General features: G+C 39.9%; 3 protein-coding genes across 7 annotated transcripts in view; 1 reads left to right on the forward strand and 2 right to left on the reverse strand.

Moving 5' to 3' along the window:
* Positions 1-962: 962 nt before the first annotated feature.
* Positions 963-12056, reverse strand: pigo (phosphatidylinositol glycan anchor biosynthesis, class O). 2 transcript variants are annotated; one of them, XM_068334737.1, is made up of 11 exons: positions 11882-12056; positions 11109-11587; positions 10344-10487; positions 10066-10189; positions 9619-9778; positions 6725-6907; positions 5048-6635; positions 4759-4962; positions 3772-3953; positions 3468-3538; positions 963-2386 (listed from the first exon to the last, which is right to left on the reverse strand). In XM_068334737.1, the coding sequence occupies exons 2-11, from the start codon at positions 11584-11586 to the stop codon at positions 2257-2259; spliced, it is 3264 nt and encodes a 1087-aa protein (XP_068190838.1). In that variant the 5' UTR covers position 11587; positions 11882-12056; the 3' UTR covers positions 963-2256. The 2 variants fall into 2 exon arrangements, with proteins under 2 accessions (XP_068190838.1, XP_068190837.1); XM_068334736.1 differs by having other exon boundaries at positions 9610-9778.
* A 1571-nt stretch (positions 12057-13627) lies between these two features.
* On the reverse strand, positions 13628-17698 carry stoml2 (stomatin (EPB72)-like 2). Its single transcript, XM_068335148.1, has 10 exons — positions 17549-17698; positions 16868-17020; positions 16680-16779; positions 16528-16586; positions 15937-16038; positions 15708-15842; positions 14653-14797; positions 14387-14466; positions 14174-14302; positions 13628-14069 (listed from the first exon to the last, which is right to left on the reverse strand). Exons 1-10 carry the CDS (start codon positions 17588-17590, stop codon positions 13953-13955), a joined length of 1062 nt encoding a protein of 353 aa, XP_068191249.1. The 5' UTR covers positions 17591-17698; the 3' UTR covers positions 13628-13952.
* Positions 17699-19001: 1303 nt separating this feature from the next.
* Positions 19002-23123, forward strand: part of LOC137608006 (protein unc-13 homolog B-like) — a 56064-nt gene continuing 51942 nt past the window's right edge. For all 4 annotated transcript variants that reach the window (XM_068333966.1, XM_068333965.1, XM_068333967.1 and 1 more), the window contains exon 1: positions 19002-19244. In XM_068333966.1, the coding sequence (XP_068190067.1) occupies positions 19223-19244 (22 nt within the window). In that variant the 5' untranslated portion in view covers positions 19002-19222. The remainder of the gene's footprint in view (positions 19245-23123) is intronic.

Consider the following 23123-nt stretch of genomic DNA (forward strand, 5'->3'; position numbering starts at 1 on the left):
TTGATTTCATTAGAACCTAGATAACCCTCCAAAAACCACAAAATTCCATTAGACAAGTTGATTCACTGTGAAGTTCACATGGACTTGATGTGACACAGATCATTTTTCTGGGCAAATCTGTAATGGGGCTAAGTCCCCTCTCCTGGTTAGAGAACTGAAAGTGCAACTCTTCTTCACTCATCTCCCAGACCAACGCCACGGGGCCTGAAATTATCAGGATTGGCACCAAATCCTAATGGATTGTTCTTTTATCTATAAACTTCATATCCAAAAAACAGATCATTAAAATATATTCATAGCCTTTTGTAAGATCCTTCTAAGACAGACCAACAAACCTGAACCACAGACCCTGGTGAAAAAAAAACAAACTAACAATTGCATAAATTTGTTTCTCTGTGGTCAATAGTGGACTTTACCACTAAAAGGGGGGACAATGAGAAGTAGCCACTGGGATGACCACCTAACATTTTTCCTTGAGGTTAAGTATTTCCCTGTTTTTCTAAACTTAATATTTGTTAGAAGATACACTGCTTACGCTATGCCCTATATTGGGAGCTGTAGGAAGAACAAACATCTTGAATAGAAGATTTTCTGTTGTCTTCTTCTACAAGTGAGATATTTGACAAATGCCAGAGTTATGGGAACTGGAAGTGTAGAAAGACCAGGTGAATAATGAATGAATTGCACTGACCGATAGGTCGTAAAAAACTTATGGCAGCACCATATCCTCCATCAAGTTCTCAAATCGATAAACAAAAATGTAAATAATACTTTTATCAACGATATAAATAATTTGCACTACATTAATAACATGGAAAATGTTTGACATGGAAAAAAAATTTTTTTTTTTGAATAAATGAGAGGAAATCTGGATATTTAACATCCTTATATGAAAATTATCATGACATTGATATGGCAAGTAAAAGAAAAACAACTTTTATTATTTTTCTCAATATGTAAAATCATCTTTATTAATTTGTTACATTTTAGAAAAGGAAAACAAAAGTGAACCGTCATCATTCAACCCAGTCGAACCATTTTTTGAGTTTATGGAAAAACAGTCTGAGAAACACCTCGCTTTAGCTTTGTAGCTAATTCAACCAATCTCAACACCCCTTCTGTAGTATGTGTTAGATAATGAGATTCAGTTGCTGGCTGCAGATGTAGAACAGCAACAGATCTTCCCCTGGACACTGACTCAATCATCTTGCAGAAATAAATTTACAGCTTTTCTGGATGTCATAAATTTAATGTCCCCGCCAAAATTACTGACGTCATAGACCTAGGTTCCTATTCTGGAGATGTCAAAGAAGAAAGTGTTGTTTGAGATTAAAGAAATAAATCAGGGATTAAAACAACCCGAATTAGCGTTAGGAACCCAAACCATCAATGATGTCTCAAATTGAATCAACTAAAAAACCCACAGAGATTAAATACCTACAAAAGTGTATTAAAAATAAAACTGGCAATAATCAAATGTGCTGGTTTTACCAACATTTTCAAAACATGAAAATACTGTATATAAAATAGGAAACATTTTTTTCAACAGTCCCTTAGATGGAATGTTGTAATGCACTTGGATGGATTTCACTTGAAACTTAGTTGCACACATCAGGTGGTAGACTGACATTTGCTCATCTTTACCAATGTAAATTACAATGGTTGAAGTGGATATTTCACTATCAGTTTTGCTCAAACATTAAAATTACAGTTAAAAAATAACCACTGTGGAAAGTAAAAGGCAGATTTATGCAGATTTACCTGTGACGGTTATGTTAACCATTTACTGGACGTTTTTGGTGATGGTGTTCTATAAATCAGCTTCTAGACTGCCTTGGTGAGTTGAAGGCTCTATCCATACTGTAAGTTAGAAAATAACAGAAACATTCAGACGCTGCTTCTCAGACAACTCTTAATCCCTGAAGCCTTCGACTTCACCAGGCGAGTGAGGTGGTGTTCAAGTAAGTCACCTCCATGCTTTAAAAATAAACCTCAGTACCAGTCCAGACACTCAGAGATCTGATCCCTCTGGCTGTGGCTGTCAGCAATGCACAACATTGCCCTCGACACAGTTGCAGTAAGAAGTAACCACAGGTGGCTTGCATGTTGAGATCCTTATGCTAGACACAGATGGATTTTTGTTTTGGCAAGAGGTTCATATAAAAATTTCATCATGGCCATCAGCTCCATTTTCTTCACAGCATAGTGGCCTAAAACGTAGCAGCAGCGGTGGCGGCAGTAGCAGTGGCGCTGTTGCTACCTCGATGCATCTGGAACAAGTCTCTTGAACCAGCGGCCCACAGCCACATCTACTCTAAGCACCAGCATGACCCCGATCAGCACGGAAAAGCTGCTCACCAGGAACCCCGAGGCCTCAAACATTAACCTGGAAGGAGAAGACAGACTTCTGTCATGATGACTGACAGATAACCCTTAAAATGACAATTGTCTGGCTTTTTCAAACCTGAAACTATCAAAAAGTTAAAATATAATACCATCGTCTCCAATGGCTTAAATACCGGTGGATCTGCACATTAACGTCACACTTGGAGGGCTGTGTAACAATCCTTAACATATTTAAATTATCAGCTGAAAAAAAAATCTATGAAGAATTGAGAAAGAAATCTATAACAAAGTCATTATATGCATGGTTCCACTCACATCCAGTTGCTACAAGCATTCTTCGATATCATATGTGTGACTAGCAGTTACAACCCATTCAGTGAATTTGATGTAAATTAATTTCAACACTATCTAAATGTATTCACGCAATAATTTATTTGCTTGGGGCTGAGTACTCTTTAAGAGATACTATCATGATTTTTTTAAAGATTTAATACAGTACATTTCAATTTCATAATTCCATGCAGCAAAACACAAATTTTAATATCAAATTTCAAGCGGATATAAAAATGTGGTCATTTTATGTTTTCAGTCAGCGCTGGACACAGATGGACGAGTCCTATCTCCAATCCTGTTAGTTATAGTTGAGACAATGTGGATGTGTTGACATGAAATATCACTACTCCTAGTCGAACAGTCAGCTGAAGTGGTTCAGACTAGAAATCAGAACGCCTCCTAACCACTTTCTTTTATGGGGTTTCTGAGCATGTCCAACTGGAAGCAGACCTGATGTAGACCAGTAATTCACTAGAGGGACATCAGATCTTATCTAACCCTTGAACGCCGCAAGATTCCCCAGGAGGAGCTGAGAAGCACTGCTTGGGAAAGCAATAGAAAACACAAAGTAGCAAGCTGCCAATGCGACCGGACAAAAGATAAGGAAAAGAAAATGGAAGGAAATTTAAATATCCATAAATATCTTAATAATGACCATCTACAGAAATGCATACCTTCTTTTATGTGCATTAACTGAACGGTCTAGGTAGAGTAGGTGATAGCAAACCTCAAAAAGCCTTTACTTTTTGTGGGGTTATGTGAGCTGGAAAATCCATTCAGCCACTTACTTGGGTGCGAAAACCTTCCACACCATTAGGTGTCTCCTGAGGATAGCAGCTGCACAAACGGAAGCAAAGACCTGGGAACAGATGCACAGATACACACTGAAGAAACACGATACTGAAAGATATTGAACGGAGAAATAAACAGGAAAAAAATATGAATATTACAATAAAGGGGGACTTAGTCCAATTTCATAGCTTCCAAGCATTGCATTAATATGAATAAAAACACTAAAGGTCACTTGTAAAACATAATTCACCTCTATATTTGAATTTTTACAACCTCAATAATAACACTTCGTGGTCGTACCTGTGCTCCCATAATGAAGAGGTAGCGTGTTGAGAGCTGAAGTAGAGCAGAGCTGAACTGCTGAGGGTTTTCTCTCAGTCTCATCTCCATCACAGCATCCTCTCCTTCTTCCCCACAAACTCTTCCACTGCTGCCACGCACTTCACACACCAGTGGCCAGAACAGTAGTAATGGACAACCCACTGGGGGCGACGGACACATGGACACAAACACAAATCAGTTTACTTCTTCATTTTTTTGATCAATTCTATTCATTTTAAATATTTCCCATGCTTAATATCGCTTTGTTTGTATTTCACTTTTGAAAACAAACACTAATAAATGACAAAGGCCTTAAGGCAAAGGCACTGAGATTTTTGGTGCTTTATCAACAAAGTTGAACTCAAGTAGGCATTACGAGATTCACCGAGGCTTCATTTAGCTGTACTGTATGAAACTGTGTGTCCTCAAATGACCATTCGTCAGACTGACCTACTGCAGACAGACAGACAGACAGACAGACAGACAGACAGACAACACAGATGCTCATTTCCCTTTTCAGATTCTGAACATTAACAGGACCGTATTTTTGACAGGTCATAACTGCAGCCTTACACCAAGACCTGTACATCTTGTGGATTATTCCATCCCTCTGACAGAGTGTGAAAATGCTCATTCTTGACTTAATCTAAAATATATACACTGTATATTGTAAAAAAAAAAAAAAAAATCTTCATGATGGTTGTACTTAATGATGTTCATAGTATTTATGACTTTAGAACTGAATTATTATTGTTAACCAATGTAGAGTAGCATTATTTGGTAAAACATGAAGTGGCCAACAGTATTCAGTACTATACACCATTAGAACCTAGTCACATTTCAATTATCTCGTATTTGAATCATATGACTTTTCTAGATGCAAAAGCCTAATTCCCTAAAGGATCATCATTTTTTTAGTACCAATAAACCCTCTAATCCATGTATTGCTTCTGTCTTAATAGCTACCTGCAAACAAGATGTGTGAGGCAAAAGTGTTGAGGGTAACCAGTGAGGCGGGGAGTATATTGCTTGTGTGTCCATGTGGGAATCCCACAAATGCAGCATTCCATTGGATGGAGGGGAAGGTAGGGAGGTGACCTGTAGCATGGAAGAACTGAGTGGCAGCCAGAGACCACAGCACTACTGGAATCCACGGCACATTAAAACCACCTTAGGGAAACAATTAGAGGCAGATGAGATAGATGATGTCATAAAGGAGACAAAAACACACAAGAAAAGATTCTGAGCATCTCACCAGATTGTGTTCCATTCAGGCTACTGAGGGTAGTGGAGGAGGCATGAATATGTAACAGAGCTCCCATTTGAAGCAGCATCAGGAGGAAAGACAGCGCCATGCCCTCTGGGTGCAATAGCAACAGCCCGGTTCCCAGCATGCCACAAAACAGCAGCAAAGGAGCAGAGTAGACGGTTCCGAGGCCGTAAGCCTCCACGGCGGGTCTGCTGCCCACCTCGTTGTCTTTGTTGAGCTCTCCATCATCCAGGGAATGACGCATGCGCTGGTAAATCTGGGGGATGAGGTGGCGCAGCTCGGCTTGGGGACTGATGCCGGTGCTCGCTCGGTAGCGGGGCGGGGGTAGCGATGAACCTCTGGCTATAGTTATCTTCACAAACACAGTGAGAGGGTCTATCCAGATCAGGAGTAGCCCCAGCCCAAGCAGAAAGAAGGCACTCCTTGGGAGAACCAGCTGGGCCAGGCTGATCAGTTCAGCCAGATTTCGGAAGCTGTCTTCCGGAGTGGCGCTAACAGCCCAGAAGAGCCCCAGGCAGACCGAGAGCATTGGTAGAATACATCGTGCCGTGAACACCGTCCCCCCTGAGGAGTTGAGGTTACCATAGTGACGGAGACAACATCTGAGTAGATATGTCCACAATCCCAGGGAGCAGACAGACAGGACATAATGGAGGTTCCTTAGCTGGTTGTCCTGCAGTCTGGCAAGAGGTGTGAGGAACGGCGACGACTGGCAGGAGCCTTGTTCTTCCCGGCAGCCGTGGAAAGAGAGGGAGAGATAGACGCTGCCAACCAGAAGCCCTAAGCAAGCGAGAAGGGTGCAGCTTTCTTTTCTCACAGCTGATGGGGACAGAGTTGAAGAAGGCAGGAGCCCTGCAGCTTTCAGAGGGTCATGGATGGGAGGTGAGAGCAGGCCATCCCAGTTGAGACGGATGGGAATACAGATGGCCAGAGACAACACCAGAAAGGTCACTGCACGGCCTTCTGCAATAACATAGCTATCTGAGAGCAGGGATGCACAGCGGAGTAACGTCACCAAGAGATGAGGAACAAGCAGGCAGCTTGGGGTCAGCCAGCTAGCACACTTTAGAGCTTCAGATCCGTTTTTTGCTGCAGTGATAGCTCTAGACTGACAAGTCCTCCAGAGAAAACTAAGCTCTGAGCTCAGGGTAGCAGCTGCCAGGCACCAAGACACTTCAACGTAGCCCTGTGCGAGGAGCTGAACAGCAGCCACACAGACACCCACCATCAGAGCTGTGATAATCGGGGTCTTTAATACCGAAACATTCTCCCTGATCATCAAACGAGACAGCTCAGAAAGAGTAAAGCACGTCAAGCAAGCAAATGCGAGTATGGTTAAACCAGCTGCCATCTTGAGTGGGTTGAATTTTGCCCAGGTGGCTCGGCAGGTGTCTCTGACAGAGGCGAGGTAGACCTGCAGGGAGGTGGCCAGCTGTGGCGAGGGTGTTTGAGTCCCTCCAACCGTGGTAAGGTATTCAGAGGAGAGGCGGGAGAATTCATCCTTTAGTTGAGACAGGCTCTCTGGTGGGATGTCTTTGGCGATGCCAGAGTAAGTCTCTAGGAAACGGTTGACCTTTAGAAACAGAATGAGCAGAAATTAAATACATAAAAATGACTGAACATGCTCCAGGATATGGAGCAACGGCTGCCTGAGAATAGTACCTGCTTTGCATTGATCCATAGCGCCTCCAGCTGGCTGAGACTTCCAACTGCACCTACTGTGTGTCCATGTGAGGGGAATAAAGGCAAGAGAACCTGTCCTAAGTTGCTGTATGGGATGGGAACTCCCAGCAGCAGAGCCAAGGTGGGCACCAGGTCAGTCTGAGGCACCACGTTCGGTTCACTCTACGAACAAGGGAAAATAAAGGAGCAGCGTGTTAGATTATCACCCTATTGACCTATTTGTGAAATTAATCCTTATCCAAAACACAGTCCACCGCAGTGCCAGGGCGCATCCTATGATATGAATCAAAAGACACTTCTGTACACCAGTAGAAAGCGTTGTTATACATCGACCACAAGAAAACACCGTCTGATATTTCTCAACCTCGACAATCAGTCTCTCATCAACCGCTGTTGTCAGAAATTATTGAACGTAGTATCAAAGTTGTTTTAAAGCATAAGAATTTGTACGTGAATTTTCTATTGACATATTATCATAATAACTGCTTATAGTTACTTCCTGTGTACTACATCGATCACTGACTACCTCAGGATTTTTTAAGGGAATAGCCCCCACATTTTTCTAAATGATTTGAAAGAAAACACTAAATTATTTCAAACCCAGCTCTGCAGTGACATTTAATGAAGTGGTTTATTGGCAGATTTGTCCATTTTTGTTAATATAACGTCACTAATCTCTTGTATGCTAATGCTGCTGATCAGCATGACCCACTTCACGAGTCAACCTGCTGAGTTGTTCTTTTGTTGAGTTTTGACAGGATTTGATTGTATGAACTATATTTAGTAGCGACTAAATATAGTCCTTCCTTTTTCTAACACTAATTTTCAAAAAAAGAAAGACTATATTTAGTAGTAACTAAATATAGTCTTTTCTTTTTCTACCACTGCTAAAAACAAAACCCCAAACAAACTTAAATTGTAAATTATTTGTCACTGTCCTTAAAATGAAGATTAACACATCTGCTAAGCATAGCCAGTAACACTTTGGTTTATGTCAAGGCCAAATATGATTAGCTAAGGTTTGCATTGTTTGCTAATGCTAATACTCAATGACCAAATTAAATTATTTAAAAAAAAATAAAAAATAATGATAGATACAGATTTTTGTTGTTTGCTAATTTTGTATTGTAGCTAACTCAATTAACTGTCCTCATAGTTTTGGAAAAACTAAAAATAAACCGTTCATTTGTCGACTAAACACCAGTTCAATCAGACTCTTTTGTTTTACACACTTAATGCTACTTAATACTAATCGACTGATGCGGTTTCTGATTGGTGGATTACATTGCAGCTGCTTTTGTCAGTTCAGGTCTCTGTCGTTATCGCTGTTATTGAAACTTAACCTCTCTTTGGTCTCTCTGTGTCTCAGTGAACGAGCAGCTAAACTGATGATGTTCATTAGCTGATTAGATCCAATCAGCTAGCTGCTCTGTTCTAATTGGTGGATTGTTATGAGGCTAAATTTAGCGAGCTAGTCTTCCACTAATCACTTTAAATTTCTCTATTTCTTCCCTTTTGTCTTCTTCATTATTTATCTTTATCCCCTCCTTTCCTCTGCTCACATTGTTCTGTTAGTGTTTATTCATTTTCTGTGTAATATTGAGGGAATCATTTGCAGTCTTTACTATTTCTACCACATTTGTTGTTAATAATAATAATAATAATAATATTACTTGAGCGTTTAGTGTTTACTGCTACTTTAATGATTCTATATCACTTCTTACTTACTGAATAATCTACTTAAATTACTGCTATCAGGACTTTCAGCTGCCAAATGATATAATGACACATTTTAAACAATCAGTCACTTCATCTTTTTGGACATAAAGTCAGAGAGGCCAGACTGAGATGGTTTGGACATGTCCAGAGGAGAGATAGTGAATATATTGGTAGAAGGATGCTGAGTTTTGAACTGCCAGGCAGGAGGCCTAGAGGAAGACCAAAGAGGAGGTTTATGGATGTAATGAGGGAGGGCATGAAGGTAGTTGGTGTGAGAGAAGAGGATTCAAAGGACAGGGCTAGATGGAGGAAATTGATTCGCTGTGGCGACCCCTGAAGGGAAAAGCCGAAAGGAAAAGAAGAAGAAGAAGTCACTTCATCTTTTGGACTTCAGCTTCCACTGCGTCAGATTTATGTTTAGGTTTTTCTGCGATCAACTGCAATGAATTTTGTCTTATTTTGAACATTTCGGCCATTTCCTTCAGCTTAGATTTACAAACCCAGTTCAGCAGAGGACATCCACTTTCATCAGGAAAGGCTATTTTCTAGTTGTTAACATTATCATCATCATCATTGTTATCATTATTATCATCATTGTTACTGTTCTATAATACCTTTGTATCTCAACTAACACTGATAAAGGATTGAATGTCAAAATTATTTGGAATGTATCATATTCTGTTTTGTAAATGTTTTACAAAGTGTCTTGACTTTTATCTGAATAGGGGTAGTATTCACCTGCCTGAATTGAATAATTAACTCCTGACAATTGAAAGGGTCTCTTGGAGGGGGGGGGGGGTAACTTCGTAACTGTGTCAACACAAATACAGCAGTTCTGATTATATACACCTATTTTTCATAACAGCAGAATATTTAAATATTAAAACAAATTGACAGAAACACCTTAATTGCTAACTGTTAATTGTTAGAGGTTAGGGGTTTTTCAGATTATGTATGACTTTGGTGAATACCAGCGTATGTATCATAAATTAGTGCATAGCTAATAAAGAAAAAACGAAGGAAGAAGTCTTAAGTAATATACTTATATACTTTATGTTTACTGGGTAGGAGCTTTTACACCTGAAACTACTCTGACTATTTTCAATCATCACATGTTAAAAGTGACTATTTAAAAGTCTGTAAACCTTAGTAACCTGGGATGGCTGTGGAGAAAAAAGACGGGAAGGACTGTAGAGGAAGAGCGCTGCATCGGTCTCCTTCTGACTTTCTCCACCATGATCCCCGCTGTCTGTCATCCCATGATCTCCCATCACCACCAAGAGCGTGTCATTTTGCAGACGATCAATGACTGATCTGGAGGAAAACGATAATATTATATATATATATATATATACACACACACACACATACAGTAATTAATTAAAGCAGAAGACTTTAATAAGTAGTAAGTACCCCTTCGCAATCACTTGGTACTGTACATTGTTGTTTTAAAATCTTTTCCTGATTCTCAGTGGATCTTACAATCAGCAGTATTTCTAACTGATATCACATACATGGTTGTATATGCTGTAACAGGACATGATGCCTGCAGCTAGCGGATCCTATGAGAAATGATCTTATCAGACGTGCTCTTGTCTGACCTGATGACTCCATCCATCTGGGTGAGCTTGTCGGCCATGGCCGGGTGGTCGGGGCCAAATCTATGACCACAGTGATCCACTCCGAGGAAATGGGCAACTAGGACATCCCAGTCATCCCCCACCACTGTCAAAACCAACAGCAAGTAACAGACAAGAGTCATGAAGCACAAGTACAACATAAAAGGAGCACAAAATAGATCCGTGTGTCCACTTGTGTGACTCGGCTTCACATGCATTTAACGCAAAGAAAAATACAAAATAAAAATAAAAATACATACTAGTTGTGTAGAGGTGCTGCAGGATCCCATTGTCTACAGTGTGTAGATCCTTGACATTGAAAGAAGGGAAGGGCAGAGAACGATGGAACCTCTTCGGAAAAAGACTCTCCCAAGTGTCATCACCCATGAACACCACTCGTTTGCCTGTAGGGGAACCCGCACATTCAGACATTGTGGTTATTTTATTCAAACACATTTTAAAGTTGATGGATTTTGGGATGCGGATGAGGGTGCTGAGTTTACTGCCTCGCTTTAAGTTGATTTTTATTGGTTATTGCAGTATTTTCCGCACTATAAGGCGCACCTAAAAGCCTTTAATTTTCTCAATTTCTTATAATCCAATGTGCCTTATATATGGAAAAAAAAGTTTTAAAATGCACCATTCATTGAAGATGAGTTCTCAGATAAATTTTATAATCAAGTGCACAATATAATCCAGTGTGCTTTATAATCCAATGTACTTTATGTATGAAATTTTCTTTTGAAAAATGCCATTCATTGAAGGTGCGCTTTATAATCCAGAGCGCTTTATAGTGCGGAAAATACTGTATATTTCTTTCATAGTTATTGGCATTTTGCCCTCTAATCAAGGGCAGTCGTTTCACCTTAAATTCCCACCAATTTAAGGTTATAAAATCTGACCAAATGACCTCAACAGTTGATAAGTGTTCACCCCCCATGAAATCCCATCTGGGTATTATTCCAGTCAGAAAAGATTCACACACTGCATGTGTTTGCTGTTGGATAATCTGTGTATTTGCTCACCAGCTTTCCCAAACTGATGGATGAGGTTGTCCTCCAAAATGGCACTGGATGCAAAGTTGTTACCAACATCCACAAAAGTGGGCAAAGAGCCGGTGGTGAAGCCCTTAATCCTCTGCATGGTGGTCGTGGGTGGATCAGCCCGGAAAGGGTACAGGCGACTGTGAGAAGGTCTGAGTGAGACCATCTCCTCCAGCACAGGCAGCTTGTTCTCAAAAGGAAGGGCCGCCACGTTGTTGTGGTCAAACCGGGTGAAGTCCACCCTCAGCGCGTCGATGATGAGGAGGACAGCCCTGCGGAATCGCGGCTGTTCGTGGCAGAAGTCCCGCAGCTCATCTCCGGGCTGCAGCACATCTCCACAGGTGCTAGTCCTGTTCACTTCCAACCTCACCAACAGGAATCCACCCACGAACAAGTAGATCCCGACATAATACACCGAACACAACCAGAGGAGCAGGGACAGCAGCCGGAGCCCCTTCATCCTACAGCGGCACAGACGCGACAACGTGCATTTAAACCAGCAAATAATTCAAGCACTTTTTTTTTTTAAAGATCGCGTATATAACGTCAAATGAAGAGGCTAACACCTGCTGTTCAAGCCGGAAATACTTGTAAAATGTCATTTGTAAAATGTCCTAAATGATAAATTAAAATTATAGCCGCTCTCGACGCAATAAAGGTAACACCAATTAGCTAATATTACAAGGAAGAAGCACCTAAGTATAGACAGTTTACGCTGTTAGCTGCGGCTAGCTCTACTCGCTGTTGTCACTGACCTTGTAGCAGTCGAGTTTTCGTCCTCTCTCGATAAGTGGGTGGGTGTGATTGTGTGCGTTAACAACACCGGTACAACCACCTGTCTCAAGTCACCAGAGAACCCCGCCGCCCCACGCTCACCTTCATTTGGGACGCCGGGACAGTGCGTGAAGTTGGCTGGTGGTGACTAGGAACCTGTGCCTACATACAGCCGGAAGTGTGCGTCGGACATTTTTCTATGTAACACTAAAGAGGTTCACTTTTATCCTGAGCTGGGACATGAGACATGCAGCAGCCCGCAGTCACATGCAGTATAAGTGAAGAACTGTTATTATAGTATGAGTCTCATTGGGGTGTTCACTCGGAAAATCTGCCGGCTGTAAATAAACAGCACCTACTCTCTATAGAGATTACCAGTCATCCAGGTTGTGGTAGATCCACAGCTGAATGTATTCAATTGGACTTCTAGGGAAAGTCTGACGATGGTTTGCCTCACATGCAGGAGGTTTCTTTAGTTCTGAAGAGCTGGTGGGAGTTGTGGAAGTCTTTGGCTTAATATCACACCCTCCTGTCAGACAATGTGTTGAGTGTTACTGACCCAGACTGACTTGACCGTTAACATCATAAATTCAATCGAATCATAATAAAGGTTAAAGACAACATCAGAAATTGCCAGCAACATTTTCGGGGCCAAATCAGAGAATAAACCAGTCAACGAAGTAGTTCATCTGCTCATCTGCCACAAATCAGATGCATGAGCTACTCGTGCCCACCAGGGGGCGCCCAAGAGCACCTGTTCAAAAAGAGCATACAATTAATACTGGGCGTGAAGACGTTCATTTTATTACCTCGTTTTACAACGTTGTTGTTTTAAGTTTATCTTATCTGTGTATTTTAATTCTTGTATTTTAATTCTCTATATCAGAGGATATTGTTTTGTTTTTTTTAACTTTGGGCAGATACTTTTTTTTAGATACTGTATTACACATTGTGTTTAGTGACGAGGTAGGTCTTACATGACAAGGTTTTGCAGCACAGGTGTTTGAAGCCTCTACTTTTGGGTTTGTCTTGTGTAGAAGCTTTAGTTGGGAAAGAAAATCCCTTCACAGGAGAGAGGAGAGGGAGAAGCAGGGGAAGAAAATAACTAAAGAGGAGTGGAAAGGGTGAATGTGCAACACTTACCTTTTTTCTATTGTATATTGCTGTAACATTTCAGAACCAAAACACAAATGGCAACTTAAATATCCATTTTTAGGTAACTACATTTTCTTCTTCATGACAATGGAGTTACTATATTTGAAGAAGCCCCTCTTTGTCTCAAAAAATATTGAACAGTGGTGCTTCTCGACACCCATTAGACCAGGTCAACACCACAATGAAGTCTTTTTTAGTTTTTTCAGCATCAATGGTGCCTATGAAAGGAAAATGTTTTTTCTTCTTTGCATACTTGTAAGTTATGGAAGAGGAATAATATCTTAATTATCTTAAATATGTATATTTCCAAATCATTATTCACAGGCTCCAAGCCTCACATCCCATGTGGCACTTCAAAGTCCCCGGTTCCACTCATGCAGTTACTGATGGTGACAAACGAGTCGAATCAGAGCAGTTTGCTCACCTGATCAAAACTATGATTTTTCACCAAAATGTTGAAGTACAGCAGTGAACTTCAAAACTAAAACAGCAAGTCCTATTTGGGTTAATGTAATAACTTATGTCTCTAAAGATCTAATGCACACAAAAAAATGACTAACAGAAATACATCAGACACTGCACAACACCCAATTTATTTCTGGTGAGAGGCTAACACATTCAAAACCTTGTGTTCAATTTCTCCACGTCAGCCTCTCAAAGGAACTGGAATGAGCCTTTCTGGCTGTGGTCTGGTGACAATAACTGAGAATAAGCAATAGTCATTTAAGAATAAAAATCATCTTAGAAAAGATTGATTTTTCTGAGAATTTCTGAAAGTTTTTCCTTCTGTTCTGCTTGAGAAGATCCTTGAAGTCAACTCACAGAGCAATGCATTGGAGGCTCATTAACTGAAACTTAAGCTGCTTGTCCTTGCATCTTCAACTTGAAGTTCATTCGCTAATGTCTGTTTTCTTCAGTCGCTGATTCATCTGCATGTTCGACGCTGTTCTCTTCCACTGCTTCTGGTGATGACTTTGGGGTTGCCTTTGCCAATGTTCCGTAAATGGCCATAGCCTGTGTTCAAGAAAACAGGAATTGAAAAACTATAGTTGCAACACGAGAAAAGAAAAACCACAAAGACCCTTTCCGGTAACTTTTCAAATCCAATGAAGAAATACCTGAGAGACCATTCCGCTCATGTCGCCGGTATTGGTGGGAAGAAGAACTGTGTTAGACTCTTTTGCGAGTTTGGAGAAAGCAGCCACGTACTGTTCAGCCACTGTTAATGATGCTGCTGCATTTCCATTCTGAACAATACACAATAAAAATGGTGAGAACTGGAAAATCTCTAATCATTGTTATCTGGATAAAAAACAAAAGCTTGTCCTGACCTGCTCCATCAGAGCTGCTGACAAAAGACGGATGGCTTTTGATTTTGCCTCTGCTTTGGCCATAACTGCCTGTGCCTCACCTGAGGGAAAATCATCAATTGGAAGTCGTTTGAAATGTAGGAGCAATTCATTTTTGTTTTTCACTTCAAATGAAAAAGCAACAGGCCAGCAGACAGAGAAGTAAACATCATTTGTCCTTGAAGCACAGTAGCTGCATTAATCTGTCGGATATAAAACAACTCAACTAGATCTGTAAGTGCACCCACCAGCCGCTTTATTGATCTGCTCTTCTTTTTCACCCTCCGATGCCAGAATCTGTGCTTGTTTACGACCCTCTGCGACGTTAATGGCCGATTCCCTTGTCCCCTCAGACTCCAGTACGGTTGCTCTCTTTCTACGTTCAGCCTCCACCTAGAGTGAATAAAAATTTGTAATACTGTTAATTTGAGTCACACATCTCATTAGCGTGACCATAACCTCATCTGTAAAAGCTTAGTTTTACAAATATTACAGCAAATGAAAGAGCAGCATCAAAACAATTAGGTCTGAAGTGCAGCCAAACCTTGTGTATGCCCGGACTCATAATGGCTATAAAACATTACTTTTGAGGCAAAAAAAAAGAAAAAGGAAATGGGTTTTATTGTGAAAAGCTTGTGTGCTGTGATTGATCTTCCTTCTGCTACAGTTGCCTGATGTGAGTGATGTCTGAGGTTGTCGAGTTTTCTGCTAAAGATTAACTGTACCCAAGGTTGTGTGAGTGGGTAGTGCCACTTTGTGCATGGACACAACACAACTTTTTTCTCCACCAGCACTTACTGTACAGGAGTACAGAAAGTGTTGTGTTCAAACATGATGTGTTTGTGCATCAAGAATCTGCAGTGGAATAATAAAAACACAATAATGATGAAATTTGAAAACAGCAATATATGGATGTGTGTCAGTCAGATTAGGGGAGAGTTTACTTGATTGGATTTTTACATACATACATTACATAAATATTATTCTAGCAATATTAAACTGGGAATACAAGATGGGTTGCATCTATGACAGCATCTCTCATGTACTGCATTAAATTAGCCGTTAAGTATTTTCAAAACTCCTGCCTAACTTCATTTTTTGAGTGATTTTGAAGAGAAAAGACACTGAAGAAAAAGAAACAGTGCACAATTTGTTTCTCTATGTAATCCAGACTGTAAAATTGAGGTATAATGCAACAAAATTTTGTGAGGCAACAACATGGTTTTCTCATGTGACCCCCAAGGAAAATTAACTGCCTAGACTCTACTTAATTCCAATAAGCAAGAAATTCTGATTAACTCACCTGCATCTGCATGGATTCTTTAACACGAGGTGGAACATGTATATCCTTGATTTCATAGCGAAGGCAACGAATTCCCCAGTCGTCAGACGCCTGGTTAATGGAGTGAACAATGTTGGCATTGAGGGACTCCCTTTCCTTTATAATAAAAAAAACAAAACAAGTTGTGACCAGACCTTAGAAAAAAACAGTCAAGACAATAATGCATGACAGAGCAGCGGTTTGTCATTACTCTGAAGACTTTGTCCAGTGTGAGTTTGCCCAATTCTGAGCGCATGGTGGTCTGTGCCAACTGTGTAACAGCATATTCTGGATCTTCAACACCATAACTGGCCTGGAAACAAATACAATTTGTTGAGAGATAAAACTGATATTTGTGTAGCTTTAATCAGAGCATCACAACAGAGTGGCGCAGATAGTCAGTCCTGTATGTCAGTGGTGTCCAAACTTTTTTGCGCCACGGACCAGTTTTAAGTCAGGCAATATTTTCATTGACTGGCCTTTAAGGTGTGGCGGTTAAATACGACAAAATGAAATGATGCAACAAGCATAAAAAAGTATTTTTATTCCAAATATACTCATATATTTAAATCCAGTGTGTATGCAACTTTATTAAGTGTCCTCGGAACATCACGCCAACATGTGTTTTTGGTTCATTTTGCAAGCTTGGGAGTTTCAATTTAGTGGTAATGCATTCTATGCTACCGACCGGAGCGGTCCCTTTGAGAATGTAGTCATGGGACTCAAAGACAGATGTGGAGGAGAGAATCCGGTAATTTGCAAAAGAAAAATCTGAATCAGATAGCAATTATTAACAACATACCTTAAAGGGGTCAAGGATCCTTAAGTAAAGCACGCCATCAATCTGTAGAGTGACATTATCTGAAACACATCATTCACTCATGTAAAATCTACTGCATATCTGACAAGCAAGCTTTGGAACATTGAGAACGTGAAACTGTGATGACACCTTACCTAGAGATACTGCAGACTGCTCTGGGACATCAATGACAATCTCCTTGAGACTTTGCACATAACGAATTCTATCCAGCACAGGTATGAGGAAGTTTAAACCCTACAAGCACAAAACGGTTACTGAGCTTCTGATAATTCCTTCAATAATGGTTTGACAATAGGATTCTTCACAAATAATAAGGTGATACCGGATCTAAGATTCGATGAAAACGTCCCATTCTCTCAACCACCCAGGCTTCCTGTTGGGGCACAAACAAGACCACAGTGTTCATGGGCAGACTGGATGCCCATCGTTGCCGACCTGGACCGACCCACAACCTCGGCACGGTCCTCTGGGTTTGCTAAGGAGACACACAAATACAATAAGAAATCAGCAGACTGTAGCGTTTCAGCTTCATGGAAGCACATTTTCAAAACTATGCTTAAACTACACTTTACAATCCACAATCAATGGCATTTGAGTTTATATCCTTTATTGAGAGAGGGTTGAAACTCACAGCAGATATTAAGCTTGCGTCTTAATAAAAGCAATGGCTCAAGCTTAAAAAGACATAAAACACAACATAAAGCCAGATAAGAAACACTATGCAGTTCACTAGTGAATAGCAATAGCGGCGTCTTTAAGATTTAGCTAGTTTAACTCTGTATGCAACTGTGTTTAATACGTATTTATGTCTAAATACTTCCTGCCTCGAATGACGCTTGTCAGGGCCTTTCTTGTTTATTTAGAAATAATGTTGTGACTGAACGAGTCTACAGCATCGATAATGAACAAATGCACTCACGCTGACACCGGCTTTAGCATGGCTGTCAATTTTCAGTGAGTGAATTAGCATACACTAACAAACATGTGATAGCGGCGTTATTACCTGCAGGAGAGCACCACCGGAACGACACAGCGTCCGTAGCATCGTTTACACAAACAAAAATGACTGCAAAACGTAAATTCTGCTTCGCAAACTCTTTAACACTTTTTGCTCGTATCTCTGACCCTAACCGGGACTGAAGTTACATCACTGGTGCATCACCGAACATTCCGGGGGATAGAGGAGCGCAGAGCAAAGGTTCCGCTTCCGCAATGACAACAGAACTGCACCTACAACTACAGTACTCAACTACTGCATTGTCAACTTCTTATTTTTACTGCGATTTCACACACACACACACACACACACACACACACACACACACACACACACACACACACACACACACACACACACACACACACACACACACACACACACACACACACACACACACACACCTGTATGAAAGTTCTAATCAAATTTTGGAAATGCACAAACTTTTGCATGATATTCTATCTTTTTTGGGGAAAAAGATTTGTACATACACAGGAACATACATACACACATAAATGCATGCATACATACATACATGCATACACATATATTATGTACCTAACATACTGAACTCAGGAGTCAGGACCCAATGTAATGACGTATTACAAACACAGAGTGGCGCTGTTGGTGTTCCTCCATTGGACTAAGGTTCGCAATAGATCACGCTCTGATTTATTTTTCTAAGTTGTTGTTCTTGTTTATGTCGTGGATGTTTAAGAGACACATTGAGGGTGAGGAAAGTTAAAGTTTGTATCGCGGTCGCGGTGATAAACCGAACGGGACGGATGTGTCATGTAATCATTAGAAGGAAATAGAGAATGAACCGCTGGGGATTCATTTACAGTATATAGTATACATAGAGTGTCTCCCCCCTTTTTGCTTCTGTTTATTCAGTGTTTGCTTTTTTTATTGTAACGAAGTTTGCAACGAGGACTCTTTAAACGTGACCGACCGAAAACTCGTTGAACGTCCAAATGATTAGAATGACAACATATAAAAATAGTCGTTTTTGAAAGAAGAAAGACATCGATAATAAGAAAATACTGCATTAGTAAACTGATTACTAATTAGAGAATACAATTAAAGTGATAAAACTTAAGAAATTAAGGTATTGCGCATAGAAAATATGAAATATTTCACATTCACAAGAATACAACACCTGTGGAAAAAGTATTCATTGAAGTATATAGAATACAATCTATTCTTACAAAATAAAGTAACATTAAAACAGATAATATTTCTCCAAAAGCTATTTAAAATAAATATGTTCACGGTTTCTTAAGGTTACAGGTGTCTGTTGAATCTGTCTGCGTCACGTGTTTCTTCTTCCAACCTGGTTCTATCAGCAATTGGTCAGATATTTATTTACCCCGCCCTCTAACCCTGTACTGCATTACCATTGGACACGTCACACGCCAGTAACAGGTGCCTCCACTCCGCCCTCACCGTACCTCTAATGCCCTCTCGTTCTTCAGGCTGACGAACTGTTGGGAGAGTTTTGGTAATGGTGTGGCCCCCGCTCTCTGCCCCAGCGTGACGGCAGAGGAACACCTTTAAACGTCGAGTCGGAGCCTAAAAGCTGCGTGAAATATAACTGAACGGATGTGACGATGAGAGAGTAAATCTCCGCTTAAAGCCTGCTCTACAAACACTGTCCAACTACTGGATTGTCCCCTTGCCATGTCGTTACTGTGCGTCAGAGGTGAGTTTGAGTTTATCTTTAATTTGTTAATGCAGTTGAAAACAGGAGTGTTAGAAGTACACTTGAAAACAAGTATGTTGTATTGTTTGGTTATGAAAAGAGTTTTTTTTTTTTTTTTTTAAAGCACTTCATGATGAAGTCACATTTTCATGAAAACTGGCAAGCAGCAACATTATTCCTGTCGTGATTTTTTGAAAGCCCCCAACGCTTTTGAAGTTTTATGAACATCAGTTGTGTTGTTTGAAGTTGTGGTCTGAGCCAGGACAAAAAGTGAAATGCTGATTTCCAGATTTCCTTCCAACTGTGCCAGCTGTTTCTGACCCGTGGTAAGACAGTGTTCTGAGATGTTTCAAAAATTAGACGTAGCCATGAGCAGAAAACAGTTCAGGATAGATCTAAGTGCTGAAATCTGTGAGGCCAATTGTTTTATGCGTGATGAAAAAGCTTATTTGATGGCAAAAACAAAAACAACAATAAAAAAACGCTACACATCTGTGTTTTTTATTGGGACTGAAGCTTAGTGATGCTATGGTGATGTGATTGAAACTAAGGCTGAAGCAGTTGTACCAGAATAAAACTCAATAAATGCCTAGACTAGTTCAGATTTTTCTTGAATGCTATTCTCCAATCCTTCTTTTTATTCTTATTCATATTGGAAAAGCAAGTGTATAAAAAGGGTATTCTCAAAAAAAAAAAAAAAAAGTATCAGAAATGTAAAGAGTCGAGATGATAACATTACAATAAGTGACTTCATTTGTGCAGCATCTTTCAAAACGTTATTTGAAAAAAATGTTTAGAGATATTTATTTATTTATTCAGTTTATTTTCTGCTTTCCAGACATGTTATTACAACATATTTCACTTTCATCAGTGTTGAAACATCATCAACAACATCCGAAAAGAAAAAAAGAAAGAAAGGGTTAACGGGTAGAGGCCATTGGCTTGTAAGATTCCAGTCCCCTGAGAAGACATGAGAATAATCAGGTGGGGGCAAGTTAGTAGGAAAAAAAAATGGATGGACAATCCCTTCCTGCTCAAGCATCATTTACTGCAGCTAAGCATGTTATGCAATACTTCTCGTCTGTGCCCAGCAGTCTGGTCCAGTGCTGCCAGGAGATGGTGAAAGGTTACAGATTCATGTCAGAAGCAGCGCTGGAGGCAACATTTTTTTTCAACCTTTAATGACAGAGCCTCATTTCCCAAGATGTCTGTGTAGGTTCTCAGTCTTCCAGGTCATGGTTATCCAAAAGCTGTGTAAGTCAATCCACTGGACGTTAAGAAAGTTCGTGAAGACATTTCATCTCTCATCCAAGAGACTTCTTCAGTTCAGAGAGTGGCTGATAATGTCCCAGCTTATAAACCCTGTGGGGTGTGGTCAGTGCTTTTAGTTATCATCATTTCCCAAGTTACCTGTAATTTCATCACAGTCTTTTATGTTAAGTTGACTTTTTTTTTTGGTGATAATTAAAGCAGGAAATGTCCATCCATTTGGGTTCTTTTGATAAATAGAAAAAGTAAATAAAATTGAAAATTTATAGCTACTTTAAGATGACAATACAAAAACAAAATCAGAATGGACATTGAGTCTGTAGTTATCATTGTGTTGTATGGAAGGAAGTCTTGTTGAAGAATCACGTAGAAAGAGTTCAACCAAAACTAAAATACGTAACACTCTTTTACTTGGCTGCTTTTGCTTTTTACTATGTTATTGTTAATAGTATGTTGTTTGTAGCTACTAGCTGGACACATGTCTGTATTGTCATGAATACAATGTGCATAGTTCAGCATTCTACAAAATGTGTTTGATGCAGTTTGGTGTAAATATTTTTTAAGGTGTTGAAAGCTTCACATTGCGGCTAGCATTTCTTCTTCTTTTTTATGATTCCACGTCACCTGACAGCATTCACTCCCCATCCTGTGTTTGAAATTTCAATTTTAAATTCAAAAGACAGTTGAGACTTCAGGCATTGCTTCTTATAACAGACAGACATGGATAATTTCATAAAGTAATGTGCAACTGCTTTTTCTTCAAACGCCTCGCCTCATGCTTATGCAATCAAGCAAACACCTGTCATGATCTTGACTTTCCTAAATGCCTTGGCAAATGTTGTTCAAGTGTCAGCCGTCACCCCACAGATATGGAGATATTCAGCAGCAGCGGATACCGATTCTGAAACACTCCTTTTTGTTCATATGTAGACTCCCAGGCCATCTGCAGGTGTGCATTTTATCCATCATTAACTGGATCAAATAGGCTATAAAGTGATGAGTTTGTTTGCCTATTTATCTGATTCATGAAATTGCTTCATGAAAATTGTTGAAGCAATTGAACACATGGAGGAAAGGAATCCATTGAAGTTGCATTGGCTCTAGAGTGGAGGATCTGAATGTTTTTCAATGCTCCTTAAAACTGTGTCAACCAAAAGGCCTATCATTTACCCCTACCTTAAAAAGTTATGAATTTGCATGACACTTAAATCATAAATAGGCATTTTGGGATTGGAACAAGTAATTAAATTTTAGGAATAGTCTACCCCCATGGAGTACAAACTGATTCTCCTGAGACAGCTGTTTCCCAGCAAGAGAAGCAGTAGATGGACCAAGGTTCTTGGTGTATGTTTTCATGGAGAAATAATAAAAAAGGGAATGCAGCTGTTGGGTATGAGAGACCCTTTACATAAGAGTGCTCTGCCTTGATACCACATAATTAACAAGGTAAGCGCTTGTTTTTTTGTGGTCTCAGGTTAGGGTCTTGTCTTCCCTGAATTTCAGTGTTGTATGTAGACAAATATACTTTTGGAAAATATGATCATTTCTTTCAGTCTTAAAGACTAGGTGTAGTACCGTCGCTATTAAAACCTTGGTATTTATATAAACTCTTTCAAGGATTAATAAAGTGTGTACACTAAAATTATTGTGGATATTCCCTAAAAATTGATCATTTTATTCCTGACCATCAAATATAGGACACTGGATGATCATATCATTACACAAATGTTAGAAAAGGACGCTCTTGAACTAGTCAGTACTCAAAAGTACCAACCGTTAACATTTATGAAGAGTTTTGTACTAAATGTACAAATCCTCTGTAGAACTGGCACAATCACCATTTATTAATTACTGTTATCGTGGGTGCAAGCAGAAGAAGTGAGCATTCCATATGTTGTAGAATGAAGGAAGCTGTGTGATTCACTAATGTGACTCTTTCCCCCGAAAGCTCAGCTTGATGGTGTTGCTTATTTATTGCTAGTTGAGATGTTTTATCTCCATGGTGATGGCTTCGCACAATTGAGAAGTGGTTGCCCTCACAATTGAACATGTGTGGGAGACTCCCGCTGTGGATTAGGGATGGGCTGACTGGAAATGTGGCTCGGATGAATCCTTTCATGCTGTGGGATTAGAGGTGTAGTATGCAGACACATGATCGTTTTAGTGGCACAGAATGTGGTATTTCCTGACACTGCAGGGTGACCAGTGGAACATGTTGGAAACAGACATTTTCACAGATTCAAAGAGTAGCACTTGAAAGATGCTCTTGTAGTAACAGTCAGCCTTGGTCTAAACTAACTCACGTGATGCACAGATGATGATGATGATGATGCTTCATATATTAGATGACATCTTGGAAGTTGTTGTTGGAAGTCTAAAGGCAGGCAGGTGTTCTAAATATCAAGTTAAGTTTTTCTTCATAGCTGATCTACCTATACCTCTGAGTATTTTAACAGCTGTGCTTTTTTTTTCCTCAGACCAAGTGATTAATTAATAGTTGAGCACTAAATATTAGTGGCAGTGAAAGTCTCTCTGATAGATCCTTTATAATTTGCTGGTGCTTGTGAATTGGCAAATGTATTGCCAACTCAATGCAAATGATATTGACTG

The sequence above is a fragment of the Antennarius striatus genome, chromosome 15 (genome assembly GCF_040054535.1).
Source record: "Antennarius striatus isolate MH-2024 chromosome 15, ASM4005453v1, whole genome shotgun sequence".
Taxonomy (NCBI): domain Eukaryota; kingdom Metazoa; phylum Chordata; class Actinopteri; order Lophiiformes; family Antennariidae; genus Antennarius; species Antennarius striatus.